Source organism: Dermacentor silvarum, chromosome 11 (genome assembly GCF_013339745.2).
Source record: "Dermacentor silvarum isolate Dsil-2018 chromosome 11, BIME_Dsil_1.4, whole genome shotgun sequence".
In the NCBI taxonomy this organism is placed as follows: domain Eukaryota; kingdom Metazoa; phylum Arthropoda; class Arachnida; order Ixodida; family Ixodidae; genus Dermacentor; species Dermacentor silvarum.
This window is the reverse complement of record NC_051164.1, coordinates 38,458,963-38,472,384: the sequence shown is the minus strand read 5'-3', so window position 1 is coordinate 38,472,384 and position 13,422 is coordinate 38,458,963. Positions and strand designations below refer to the sequence as shown.

General features: G+C 47.9%; 1 protein-coding gene across 1 annotated transcript; it reads left to right on the top strand.

Moving 5' to 3' along the window:
- The first annotated feature begins 3,285 nt into the window (after positions 1-3,285).
- LOC119432519 (putative nuclease HARBI1) lies at positions 3,286-5,548 on the top strand. The gene is made up of 3 exons (XM_037699685.2): positions 3,286-3,777; positions 3,851-3,992; positions 4,494-5,548. The coding sequence occupies exons 1-3, from the start codon at positions 3,322-3,324 to the stop codon at positions 4,985-4,987; spliced, it is 1,092 nt and encodes a 363-aa protein (XP_037555613.2). The 5' UTR covers positions 3,286-3,321; the 3' UTR covers positions 4,988-5,548.
- The last annotated feature ends 7,874 nt before the right edge of the window (positions 5,549-13,422 follow it).

The window sequence follows — 13,422 nt, the reverse complement described above, 5'->3', positions numbered from 1 at the left end:
AACGAATCCTGGCAGACGGGTACGGTTCCGCAGGAATGGAAGTCAAGTCGCCTTATTCCACTTCTCAAAGCAGGCAAGTCGCCCTTGGACATTTCCTTATACCGTCCTACCGCACTTGCAAGCTACGTCGCAAAAACAATGAAAAGAATGATTTCAACACGTCTGGAATGGTACTTACAGTACTATGAAATCTACCCAGACGCTATGATGAAATTATACCAGCTTGAATACTAACGAGGCGTTTACTCTTACACTGCACGACCATGTACCTTTGACATAATGGCACAAAGCAACAAAAAGGCGTTTACAGATTTTTTGTTCTTTCACTTGCGTTACTCTGGGTGCAATATGATGCTTTGATGCTTTGAACAGAGCAACGCGCATGAAGGTTGGAGCGGCTGCTTCTGCAGGCGACGCTGGCGTGACACCGACGACATTGCCACACCGAGCACAAATTGCGCGTTGGAGCCAGTACCCGGTGCCACTTTCAGCACCTCCGCATCTCAGCCTCCCCCTAGCTATGCCCAGATCGCTTCAGTAGTGCATACAGCTAGCAAAAACAAGCAAACCAATTACGCAAAGTGAAATCTCATTACAGACAGCCTTTGGCATGCGCACAATTACTTTGACAGGCAGTTTTAGCAAACCTGATCCCATTTCTGTCGCAAAGATGCGCATGTTTCATCGTTAGGAGAATATTTTACCAGCAATGTTTAGAAGAGGTGCTTCGCTTCATTACGTGCTCATGGAGCCAACGCTTAGCGAGTCCACTGTGGTGCTCTCTCGTTTCAGCAACAAAACTAGTGCAAGGTAGTCTGCAAATTGTTCAAAACTGCTTATCTACACTATGCATATTTTTCGTTTAAATACCTTGCATTGTTTGTCCTTTCACAAGGAGCACCAGGTTTTATTTTAAGCGCATAAATACATGTAAGAGGAATAGATTTAATGCCTAAAAAAAATGTCACAGTTTCGCCCTAAGGGCGAAGCAATGAATGCGATAGCAACACAGCAATGTCATACGAAGTAAGGTGAGCGGCTTTGGTAGCAACAACACGCAGAACTGTTGTCGACGCCATCGGCGTTTTGCCCGCGTTAGCTCAAAATGCGTGCGGCGTTGGTGACTGTTGCTGGAGCCTCTGATATAAATAGGCACTTGGTGCCGCAGCTAAACGTCGCCTCCCTTCCCTCCCCCTCCCCCACGGCCTCTCGCGCGTCCGAAGAAGGCGCGTTTGCTCTACATATATGGTGATTGTAAAGGAGAAAAGAGACGCCTACTTCTGCAGCCCTTAAGCGAGCACGGCGCAGAACGCGCGTTTGTTCTCCGCCGTGCGTTCACTCCCCGTGAAAGACGCGCCCCTCGCGCCCTTTCACTCGCACATACAGCGTTCGGCGCGCGGCGACGATTTCATCTCCAAATGACGTCATACGGAACCTCACGGCGACGGCGACGGCGACGGCGACGGCGACGCCGACGGCAGAAATCTGCTTTTGAGTGTCCATATAATTGCTATCGCAATAAAAATTGCCGCGTATCTGCGTGCGTCGCTGCAAATGTCGTCGAAAGACGATAGTCTTCTGCCGGCCGTACTACATGAGTGCTGGTCTGATCCGCGGCCACCCGTGTTGCTGTTCTCGTACCATTTCCGTCCTGGCATGAAGGTTTGTTTGAACAGATTTCATTTTACCGCATTATTTCATCAAGCGGCCATTTATGTTTTGCCCTGCCTCAGACAGCGCTTCCTTTATGTTGAATCGGCCGCATCTGGCTGGCATTGATAAAATTGAGGAGGCGCTGCGTAAGACATGGACGCCATCTGGCAATACATCGGGAAACATGAGCTTGTGCAGAGGGTTTCCTTCCTCCATGGCAGAGGGCGCTCGTCGGCGCGCAGTCGGGGAACGTCGTTCGTCGGCGCACATAGCATGGCATTTTCAGCGCAGCTTAAGAAACTAGGGTCTCTAGAGTTACGTATCTATGTATTTTCTATTAAAGGAACACACCTCCTAATACTTACCTAGTGATGCTGCGCCTCAGATATGCGTAATATTTACTTTGTGATCGATAACGTTCACAAGTATGAACAGCCGTACCAGTTTAAGTAGTGTGGGCGGTAAGCATGTGGTCCAACTTTGGCCGGGTGGCTGAATCGGGTGACAGACAGACAAACAAACAGAGACACAGACAGACAGACCAAATTTTCAGCGTTTAAGTTCCCCAAGAAAGACTATCGCCTTTAATATGGCGGCGGGGTGGGCCTGACGGCTCAAAGAAGATGCACGGATGACACCGTTTCGCCTGTAACACAATCCAGGGGCGCTATAACGTAAAATGATTCCAAACTGTTTTGATTCCAAATCCACGATCGCCGCTCGCTGATTGGCTCATACTTCCGAGGCCGCGCCCACCTCGCCGGTGCGTCAAGCGACGTCACGAAACCGCAAAAACTGACACGTCATAGTGACGTTTACGCACTACTTATGCTAAATTATGCCGATCAAAACAGGAAGCATCGCGGAATCACCGGCGAGTGACCCGTTCCGTTTGGAATCAAAAAAAGTTGTCGCAGTTTCACCTGAAAGGCGAACCATCAATTGCGATAGCAAATTGGTAGAGTAATGGCAGTAATGTATACGGAGTAATGATATTAGCTTTATCAGCTGTATAAGCTTGGACATGCAGCAGCATCGGCAACACGCAGAACTGTTCTCGACGCCATCGGCGTTTTGCCCGCGTTCGCTGAAAATGCGTGTGGCGTTGGTGACTGTTGCCGGAGCCTCTGATATAAATAGGCACTTGGTGCCGCAGCTAAACGTCGCCTCCCTTCCCTCCCCCTCCCCCCCCTACTCCCCAACGGCCTCTCGCGCGTCGGAAGAAGGCGCGTTTGCTCTACATATATGGTGATTGTAAAGGAGAAAAGAGACGCCTACTTCTGCAGCCCTTAAGCGAGCACGGCGCAGAACGCGCGTTTGTTCTCCGCCGTGCGTTCACTCCCCGTGAAAGACGCGCCCCTCGCGCCCTTTCACTCGCACATACAGCGTTCGGCGCGCGGCGCTGAGCCGTGCTCCCTCAAGGGCTGCAGAAGATAGCGCCAACCTTTCCCTTTCCCTCAAGAACCACTTACCTACCGACGATTTCATCTCCAAATGACGTCATACGGAACCTCACGGCGACGGCGACGCCGACGGCAGAAATCTGCTTTTGAGTGTGCATATAATTACTATCGCAATGAAATGGCGGCGTTCTTGCTGGTGCTGGCGGCGGCGGCTCGTCAGCTTGGGCGGAGGCGCGGAAGGAGGGAGGCCGAGGACGCGTTTGACATGCCAGACGACGTGTTTCGGCAGCACTTTCGTCTGAGGAAGGAAACTGTGCGGTGGCTGTGCGACGAAGTGGCGGAGGAGCTCGGAGGCGTGCGATCAACAGCGCTGTCGGTGGAGCGACAAGTGTTGTGCGCGTTGCGTTTCTTCGCGACGGGCAGCTTTCAGGGGTCCGTTGGGAGCGAGGAGACGATTGGCGTGACGCAGCCTGCGGTCAGCAAGTGCGTGCGACGCGTGGCGGAGGCAATCGTCCACGCCGGGACTCGGAACAAGTGGGTCCACTACCCGAGGACGTCGGAGGAAAAGGCGGCCGTGAAAGAAGGGTTCCTTCGACGCGGCGGCATTCCCGGCGTCATCGGCTGCGTGGACGGCAGCCTTATTGCCATCATCGCACCGAAGGGCGACAACAAGGCGGCATACATGTGCCGCAAAGGCTTCTATGCCCTTAACAGCATGTTCGTAAGTATCGTCATGTTTGTCTAATTTGCCTTTCATAGCAACGCGTGGCTGATGCTGTGCACGCTTTCGTCAGATTTGCGACGCAGGCATGTGGATTCTGGCCGTCGACGCTCTGCGACCGGGGTCGGATCACGACGCACACGTCTGGAGAACGACGTGGTTGCGTGGTCGTTTCCAGGAGGGACATATTGCCAAGGCCGGCGAGCACCTCCTCGGTGAGCAGAGGGAAAAATTCATACAGTTGCCTAGCAGCACACAATAAAGTGTACTCCCGCCGTAAGAGTATATGTTGGAAGCCCTAACCGTTTATATTATAGTAGCGTGTTAAGTATAGGTTACATAGGCGGGCTGGTAAATTTTTTTAATGAGTATCTGCTTGCAGCAAAATGACATTTAACTGTTGTATTGCAAGCTAATGTAAATTAGTGTACATTACGAAACAAAGAACGTTTGTCTTGCCCGATTATTTTTTACACTGACATTAATTCGAGAATACAGACAACTCGGCCAAACGGCCACCTTGCTGGATGCTAATAATATGAAGTTTACTATTTACCACCAGCTATTGTTATCTGTGCTGATCACAGCAGCATCAAGTGCTCAGCCTGTACATTATTTTATTACAGCCTCTGTGTAGTAGGTGTATGTAACATGACTCATGCTTCACTAGCTCAACCATGCGCATTTGATTTGATACCATTTTTATGCTCGTGCAGGTGACAGCGGCTACCCCCTGGAACCATGGCTCCTGACTCCGGTCCCAGGCCATCCTCCCGCTCACACTGCAGAAGGCAGGTACAACACTGCACACGCTTCCATGCGGTCCGTAGTGGAACGCTGCATTGGACTTCTGAAGAGCCGCTTCCGCTGCCTTCAGAGGTACCGTGCCCTCCACTATGAACCAGACCGCGCAGCCAACATCGTTGCAGCGTGTGCAGTGTTGCACAATTTGTGTCTTGATGAAGGTGACAGTGCGTTTGATGAGGTTGATGATGATGACAGCAGCAACAGCAGCAGTGACGATGCAAACGGTGGCCCCCTCCCACTTGTAGTTCCCCGAGCGAGGGCAGCACGCATAATGTACCTGAAAGGATGTGCTGCCCATGACAATGTAATTACATTATTCGGAACCACACGACAGCAGCACCAGCACTACCTGCGAAGGGTGCGAAGGCGGCTGCGTCGGCAGCAGCACCGACAGCAGCAGTAAACGTGCCTGCAGTGTCAGGCACATATGCCTAATAAAGAGAAGGAACCAACGTGAAGGCGTATTGGCATGAGTGGATAGCGTGGTGTTTTTTTATAGAATCTGCTAAATTACCACCATTGCTTTCACATAGCGTGTACCAATGAGCTGTCGCAACTGGAGATTATTGCATCATTCCACTGTGACACTACTTAGTAGCTGTGGATAGACAACGTTGTGGTCATTAGCAGAATGTCGTAGCCACTTCTCTGGGCAGCAGGAGTTTGCTAGTTGAATTGCTGCTGCTGCTGTTGCTACTGTCGTCTTGATGCATTTATCTACTGGCATCACCGCCACTGTCACCGCCGTCTGCACTGTGCATGGGAGGATATTGGACTTCGTCTCCTCGCTTCCTGCTTGGGCTGCAGCAAAGCACACTTTTCGCTCCATCATATGTACTGTTCTTGCACACCTTGCAGGCCCCACACAGCTTTGCCACACAGCCTCCGCACAGTTCCTTTTCAACAGGCCAAATCATGCTGACACAGATCGCCTGGCATGTCAAGCACATGATGCTCCCTTGGATGTACATTCATCTGTACATAGTTGTATAACTGTACATATATTTGTAAAAAGTGATATCAAGTGCCAGTGATGTTCTTGAAACTCGCTCCTTCATGTCCCTACAGTAAACGAACAATTTCAACACATCTTCAGTGTCACGTTTTATTCGAAGTGAATAACAGTCATCATGATACAAATCAATGTACACAGGGTACGATTTCACGGTGCCAAAGTGACAGTACGGTTTCCACTAAATGGGATCTAATACATTGTGAAAGGCTGCTGGCACACATTAAATCACATAAATGTCTGTCATTGATACTGTTTTTCTTTGGGCTCATCCACGATCATTTGCGTTCACCCAGCAACTACACAGCACAAAAAGGTGTTGCAAGATTTGCCTGTTATGCATCCGTGTTTGTAGCACAAAATAGATGCTATTTGCAATAACTACTGCCACAATAGGGCCACCAGTGTGAAAGTGCAGTCCGGCGCCTTTAAGGAATGACAGACGTGAAAAAATACCGTGCACTTCAATAATCTGACATATAACAAGGCCAACAAGAACCGCCTGGCAGTGAATGTAGTGAAATAATGGCTACATTGGGTGTATAAAAAATTCTCAACATCAATGGGGACTAGATTGCATTGCTATCACCGATATGGAAACCTGATATATCACAATAACTATTGCAAGTAACACGCACGTGTTGCTAAAATAAATAATATGGCCACTTGTGGGTTCCATAGGGCAAATAAGATTGGAAACAACACAAATATAGTGTGAAAATCATAACAGTGGATTTCAATACCTGTTATCACAGCATTTGTGTGTGAAACACTGTTGTGGCTAAAATAAAAGTGACCACATAGTCAACATGTTCCTTGAAAAGCAGTGAATACATAAATAGCTCATAAACAACAAAACGAAAGCACACACCTAACCAAAAAGATGAAACATTAGACATACAGTTCACTCACTGAGACAAACTTGCTCAGCAAGTGGAACTAAACATAAGAAAAAACTTGCAATAAATTATGCATTATGCGAAACATTAAATAATAAACAAATGACATAATGAACAACATATAATGGTGACTCGTGCCACAAACTACGGCTGAGGCGGCTCGCGGAGGCCACGGGCGAGGGCAGCCACGAGCTGGCGCAAGGTGGCTGCGACGAGGGCAGTCGCCTCCCGCAAACCCCTCGTCTCCACCCCCAACGGCTGCTGCACCACGCGAGAGGCCCTCTGCTCCTCCACCAGTTGTTGATGATGCTGCGAAAAAAATGCACTTACTGCAGCTAGAGGAAATGAAATTAAATTGTTCGTTTCATCAGTGTTTGCAAGGGTTGCACTTTCAGCACGATTACTCTAGAGGGCAGTGAGAACGTATGCATATGACGTGAGAAGTTGAAGTGCAAACTGTATATGATCTGTTATGTTATAAACATGTTCAAAGACAGAAAATGCTACCAAGCCACCTTTGTCACTAAGAAGGCAATGTCGGTGATAAGCTGAATTTACCTGCAAAAGATGAGCATGCTGTGCCGGTACATGCAACCACGGAAATGCTTTGTAATTTGCGAAGTAACAGAATGAGAAAGCATCTCACAGAGGATACATAAGTAAACAAACCAATGAACACTTCAGCCCAGTGAATACAGATGCCCTCTTAAAAAAATTGCAACCTGGGCGAGTTGTACGTACCTGTCTGTGTTGCTCAAGAAGCATCTGGTGGAAAGCGACAGCCTCCACGTTTGCAACCTCTGCCAGCTGCCTCTGCCTCGCGCATTCCTCTGCTGCCCTGCAGGCCGCATCCTCTAGCGGCTGCTGCTGCCGAGGTGGTGTTTGGGGCTGCTGCCGAGTTGGTGGTCCTTAAAAATTAAATGGGCAAAGAGGATAACAAATTTGTTGTGCCCTTCTATGTTGAACATTCACTGGTTCATAGGTAGAAACATAGGAAACTATTCCCGGCAACAAGCTGTAGGCAATATAAACCTTACAGTTGGATAAATAAATAAAGTGACACCACAGCACTACAATATGCTGCAGCAATATTAATTTCTACACGACAACTTGAACGCTACAGAAGCTGCATTACAAGTGGTATGATTAGTCAAACAGAATATAGTTTCGTCTTGCACAGTCAGATTATGGCAGGGACTAGCTGTGTTTCTTTGTAGGTGACTATGTGAAATAAATTTTTTTCTGTTTAAAAGTTCACAACAGGCAGTGCTTTCTTCTGAAGGCTTCGCATTTCAATTGCTGTTAAAGTGCCTTACGTGCAGTGCCGCTCGTCCCCGGCTCTGTGCCCACGGACACTTGGGGTGGGGCCGTCGGGAGAGGCACATGGGCGGCAGCGGCCTCTTCCTCGCTGGAGCTTGCCTGCTGCAATAACAAAGCATAGTAGACACACTATGTGAGCATTGCACCTGATGAATATGATTTGAATACTGTTATTGTTGCTTCAGTTCCATGAACTGTTTGCCAAGTCTATTCCAATTTATTCACTCTGTACAGAATATGCTTGATACATCAACTGAATTACTCGTGACTACACATGCTTCACGGAGTAACGAACCATATAATCAATCACAGGACATTTCTGAACAGCATTGGTTTCTTATGTTATTCTAGGGGGGGCCAGATTTTCATTTCTGCAAAGTATGGATATCATGTGCTGGCATGTGTTCCTAATTGCAAGAAAACAGACATAAACACAAAGCAGTAAAACATTCATCAGCTCTGAACAGTGCAACTTCCCCAAACCGGTCCACATAGCAACACAAAACACTACGCACCTCGGCGTCATCAGCAAAAAAATCAACCGGCGCGTAGCCTGGGCCGGTGCGGCTCAAGACGTCCAACACACGGCCCTCCAGCCCGCCCAACCTGCCTCCTCCTGTTTTCCTGCAAAAACATGAACACAGTGAGCTTACGTTCCGAAGTATGTTGAAAGCTGCAGGCTCACCTCTTCTCCGACCCAACTTGCGCGGCAAGTTTTTCAAGTCGTGCACAATTCGCTCCCAATACTGGCGCCAGCGCCGGGCTGTTTTTACAGCCGGCCCTAGCGCGTTGAGCGCGGCCGTCAGCTCGTTCCACAACGCTTTTTTATGCGCAGCACTCATACTTGGCGAGAGGCTTGTGGCGCCTCTCGCCAAGTACGGGTGCTGCTCCATAAACTCAACAAGCAGAGTGGTTTGAGCTGCCAATACGCGGGGTCCTGGAGGTGCGGCCATTTTTTCGTACTTTCAATTTTCGCCGGACCGCAGCACATTAATACAAGCAACAAGTCGTATCGTTTCACATATCATTTCACCATGCCGTTAAAAAATAGCGGTTACACTTACTCAATGTTTTGTAACATTATCACAACATAATCACTGTTTTTCTGAAACGTAATAAACTTCACAAACAAACAAAATAACAGATCATTTTCCCCGGTTAAGTCCACTTCCAACATGTAGGGGGGATTTATCACTGCGCACTTCACCCACACCCGGAGACAGACAGTTCAGATCGTTGTGAAATGAAAAAGTTTGCTTACCAGTATCTGCTGCAGTACATCGTGCTGCTTTCCAACCTTCATCGATTCTTGGCTATCCTGTGCGAATAAAAGCAAATGTGAGCATCCCGCGACCACCGCAGATGTTCAGATGCGACTGTCTAGGCATTAGGCACAAGAGGTCGATGTTGTTTACTCACCTTGCGCTTCGCTTTCACGGTTTCCATGATGTTCACAGCTTCCGAAATTCTTCTCGGGCGAAAGCACACCACGGAGGCCGAGACTCATCTAATCGTGCAGTGTTACGTGCAAAGGTACACTAAATGCGGGCCACGCACTGATCAGCTGCTTCTACGTAGCCGCCATCTTACCTGTGCACAGCAAAATGGCTCGGACTGGCTCGGATGCGGAATCGACGTGTGTGTGACTACGGCTCGAAAAATGCGAATACTTGCTAATAATTGGCAATACGCGTCTACCACTTGCGCGTCAAAACATTACAAAACAGTTTTAATGTCAGCGAAAAACAATGATCTATTTATTAGGCGTTTACATCTAACATGAACTTGCTATACGGCCCCTTTAGGAGTAAAAAACAAGCAAAGCGTGCTTCCGGCAAAGATGGAGGCTGCTGATTGGCCTGTTTGAAAAACGTCGTCGTGTCCCGCCCCCATACGCAGTTCTGCGGCGTCATTTTGACTTCAGAAGTTTGGAATCAAACCAACTTGGAATCATTTTACGTTATAGCGCCCCAGTGGCGCGAGACTTGGCGAAGACTGCTTCGGGTGGTCATTTGTTGGGGTGAACATTCACAGCTGCAAGTCAGAAATCTGCATTAAAAAATAAAGTAAATAAATAAATGTGTGATTCGTATTGGTTTTTGAAAGCTGTGCCTCCCGGTGGTGATGTGGAAATACTCAGCTTTTCTCGCTATTATTTTTTCACAGAAGAGCCCCGCGTAGCATAGACCAGAAACTCCGCCTGGCGATGACGTCAACGGGCGTTGCCTAGCAACCACTTGGCACAGCTGCGCCTCGCTTCGCCTAGCTTCTGCAACGCTCCAACAAGAGCTCGCATAGGTTGTCCGTTCACTTGTAGCTGAATATACACTACGCTTGAAGTCATCAGCAATGCTCTCTCTGTAGGCAATAACACGCTTTTTACAGTGAAGCTGTTAATTAAGGGCTAGTTTCCCCAGGATAAAGTCCGCATGTATAAAAAAACTATCATTAGCATTTCGGCTCCATCTGCGTGGTGGTTGGGCTCCATGTGCTGCAGTTCCTTTGGTAGCCCATGGTTAATGAGCGTTAAGGCGTCTAACGGGAGGGTTGGCTCAGGAATCGGAAGGAGGCGTTGCTTTTCAAAGAAATACTCTCGTGGAGTACCAGACTTGAAGCGGTAGTAAATTCCCTGGCCCCATCGTTTTACTGAATTTCGGTTAATATAAAGCTGGTTTTCCATTTGGACCATGGTTCACATTTTCAACCTAACAGCCGAGACTCATGCCATTTTCTTGCTAGTCCAGCAAGAAATGGTCGCATGTTAAATGTCGGTCCTCCGTTCATTGTATTCGGCAACCTGCTCGTAGTAACCCGTCCAACTTCCTGGGCTGTCAGAGGAGCCATCAAATATCTCCGGTCGTACACTTTCGAAACGACGACTCTGACGTAGGTTCACTGCTGACATTAACGTTTCAATGAACTTGTTTTGCTCCAACATTTGCTCCTGCTGTATCTCCAGCGACAGAGTAACTGACCTGTCAGAGTAACTGACCGTACATCAGATGGCCTAACGCTATATAGGGCATGTCTGAAGCCGCGTAAACACAAGTTCGCCGAATGAGGGTGTTGGTTGATTTACTTTGGCTGACCCTTTATCAAGAAGTTCCTTGGACCACATGGAGGCTTCAGCCAAGACAATGCAGATGAGCACAACTGTGGTTAGGTGCTCAGGAAGTTCGAGAGCATATTCATATTGAACCTGACTTTTCTTGAAAATCGAGCGCCCACCACAGTCGTCAGCAAAGAATGTCACCCACATCTTGGTCTCGATGGTCGGCTGTGCCAAAAAATTTAGTCATACTGTGCATTAGAACACAGAAAAAATAATATTACGTGCAGCTGATGCCAACGGCTATTTACAAATTATTTACAGGGAAGCTAACGGAGGCCAAAATGGCGACGCCATATCACGTCGTCTTCCTTCTCCTCAGTGCAGTCATAATGTGGCGGCTGTTCCGTATCATCATAAGCACGTCGTCTTTAGTCCACTTCTCTTTTCTCCCTTTTTCCGCTCCCTCTTCTCTTTCTACCGTCTTCTTCAAGTCGCTTCATTTCTTGACTTGATTCGATACTTCATTCGAAAGCTTCTGCTTGGTATTCGCACACAATCAGTAGTGGGGGATGTGGTGAGGTGCTCGTAAAAAAATTGAGAGGAAGTATGTGGTGAGGAGGCGGGGCGAAGAAATGTCAATTAAATTTTCAAGAAACTCAATCTGCCATAGGTAACCATTATCGGAGGTTTCCCCATATTTGTGTTCCGTTGCGTTGTGCTATGCGCCTAATATTGCGTAATACATAATCATAATACATGTACATATTATTGCAAGTGAATCTATTGGCTCATACGAATTACAAAACGCACATTTTCACCTTGGCATTCTTTGCAGATAATTTTCATCCACTAAATTGTGAGGAATGTCTCAAAACAAAGTCCAAAATGAGATTTCGAACATTAAACTGCGAGAAACGCTTGTCCATAGAGTGAAAGCTAGGTGAAGCTTTGCCTTGCTCTGCTTGGAAACAGTATGACATAAAGGTTCGGTGCTTATGGTGCAATGTACAATCGTGGCTGTTTATCGCATAGAGATATACACAATTAAAATGAATACTTTTAGAAAGGTTTTAAATAAACTTGAGAAACTTGCGTTACTACATAAAAAGAACCCTACGTAGGAGCCGCTATGTAGACGGCTCCATCAGCAGTGGCACACCTTGTAGCCCCACCCGAAGAATGCATTCCCAATACCTTTAAGAATGTGACGTACCCTGGCCGACTCAGGCGTTGCATCATTGACACGGCCAAACAGTGCAAGAACATCCCCGATGTATGACTCGTCCGATTGTTTGCGAGCACCGAGAGTTTTCTTCGCGACAGCGGAGCGAACCACTTGCATGCCGAAATATTTGGCTGCGGCTTAGCTCAGCTAACCCTGTATATGCAAAGCGAGAGCTTGGTTTAGCCTGGCTAGGTCTTGGTTTCACTTCGTTAGCCTTTGATTTAGCTGTAACTATTATATTTATTTATACACTCATCGATATCAGCCAGGTATAAATTATAATCCGGCAAGTCCAAGCGTTTTGCGAGCCAAATTGGTAGCTCTTCCTCAGTCTCTGATGCCAGCTTCCGCGCTTGCCATTCTGGACGCTCTCCAGTTAAGCAATTCGCCGGAAGGAAGACGCGTGTCAGACGCCGCTTGCGGCGCGGTCAGACTAGGGTAGGTCAGACGCCGCTAAGACTCGGCGGGCTGGTAAGACCATAGAGAAAGAAACGCTGCCATCTGCGGTGGTTGCTAGGCAACGGCTCAGCTCGCGGTGCGGCCACAGGCCACAGCGAAACGGCCAGAATGCGGCCAGTGTAGCTTTCGCTACAAAACTTGCTGAAGCTGCTGCTTGAAGTTGGTAGAATCGGAGAGGTCATTCTTATGGTTGAAAAACCAGGTGTTCGTCATACCCGTCAGATAGAACGAGACATTGCGCAGGTTGAGTAGATCATCCGCCGATTAGCAGAGTTTACTTTCTCGTAAAAGTCCAGCCAGTCCTCAATACATTCTCCCGAACACCAACGAATAGATGGGGACCACACTGGGGGCTGCTGACGATAAGAGAAGATGCGGCTTGCGGTGTCGGGATGGTAAGGGTAGAAGCGCAAGGCTGTTTGTTCTACGACATGCGGGCGTACAGTGGGCACCAGCGGCAACCTGAACGAAGCTCCAGGGGGTAGACGGGGGATGCAGAGGACGGGGCACCGAGACGCACCTGCACCACTTGTGATGGCATAGTGAGTGTCGACCCTTAATTAACGTTTCTTATTTAGAAGAAAGCAAAACGTACCAAGATCAGACAGATATAGAAACCAAAATGAAACACAAGCTTATAAAATTAGGTCGATGGCAGTTGCAAATTTTTTTCCATTGCATTGTATACCTTCTTGTTTGCGTGCCTCAGCATGGATCTTCCAAAAGATAACAGTTTCAATGGCAGACGAAGTAAGTTTGCCAACTGTCATGTAGTATTGCCAACGCACTTCTTTCAAGGCAGTAACAGATCTGGCACAACGATAGCCAGTAGTATTAACCTTATCTTCAAAACACAAAGGATGTATCATAG

What these genes read in the sequence shown, in the direction of transcription:
- LOC119432519 (XM_037699685.2), top strand. Translation starts at nt 3,322, where the DNA reads ATGCCAGACGACGTGTTTCGGCAGCACTTTCGTCTGAGGAAGGAAACT. An exon ending in ATGCCCTTAACAGCATGTTC is followed by an intron (nt 3,778 to 3,850) that starts GTAAGTATCGTC and finishes CGCTTTCGTCAG; the next exon opens with ATTTGCGACGCAGGCATGTG. An exon ending in GGCCGGCGAGCACCTCCTCG is followed by an intron (nt 3,993 to 4,493) that starts GTGAGCAGAGGG and finishes ATGCTCGTGCAG; the next exon opens with GTGACAGCGGCTACCCCCTG.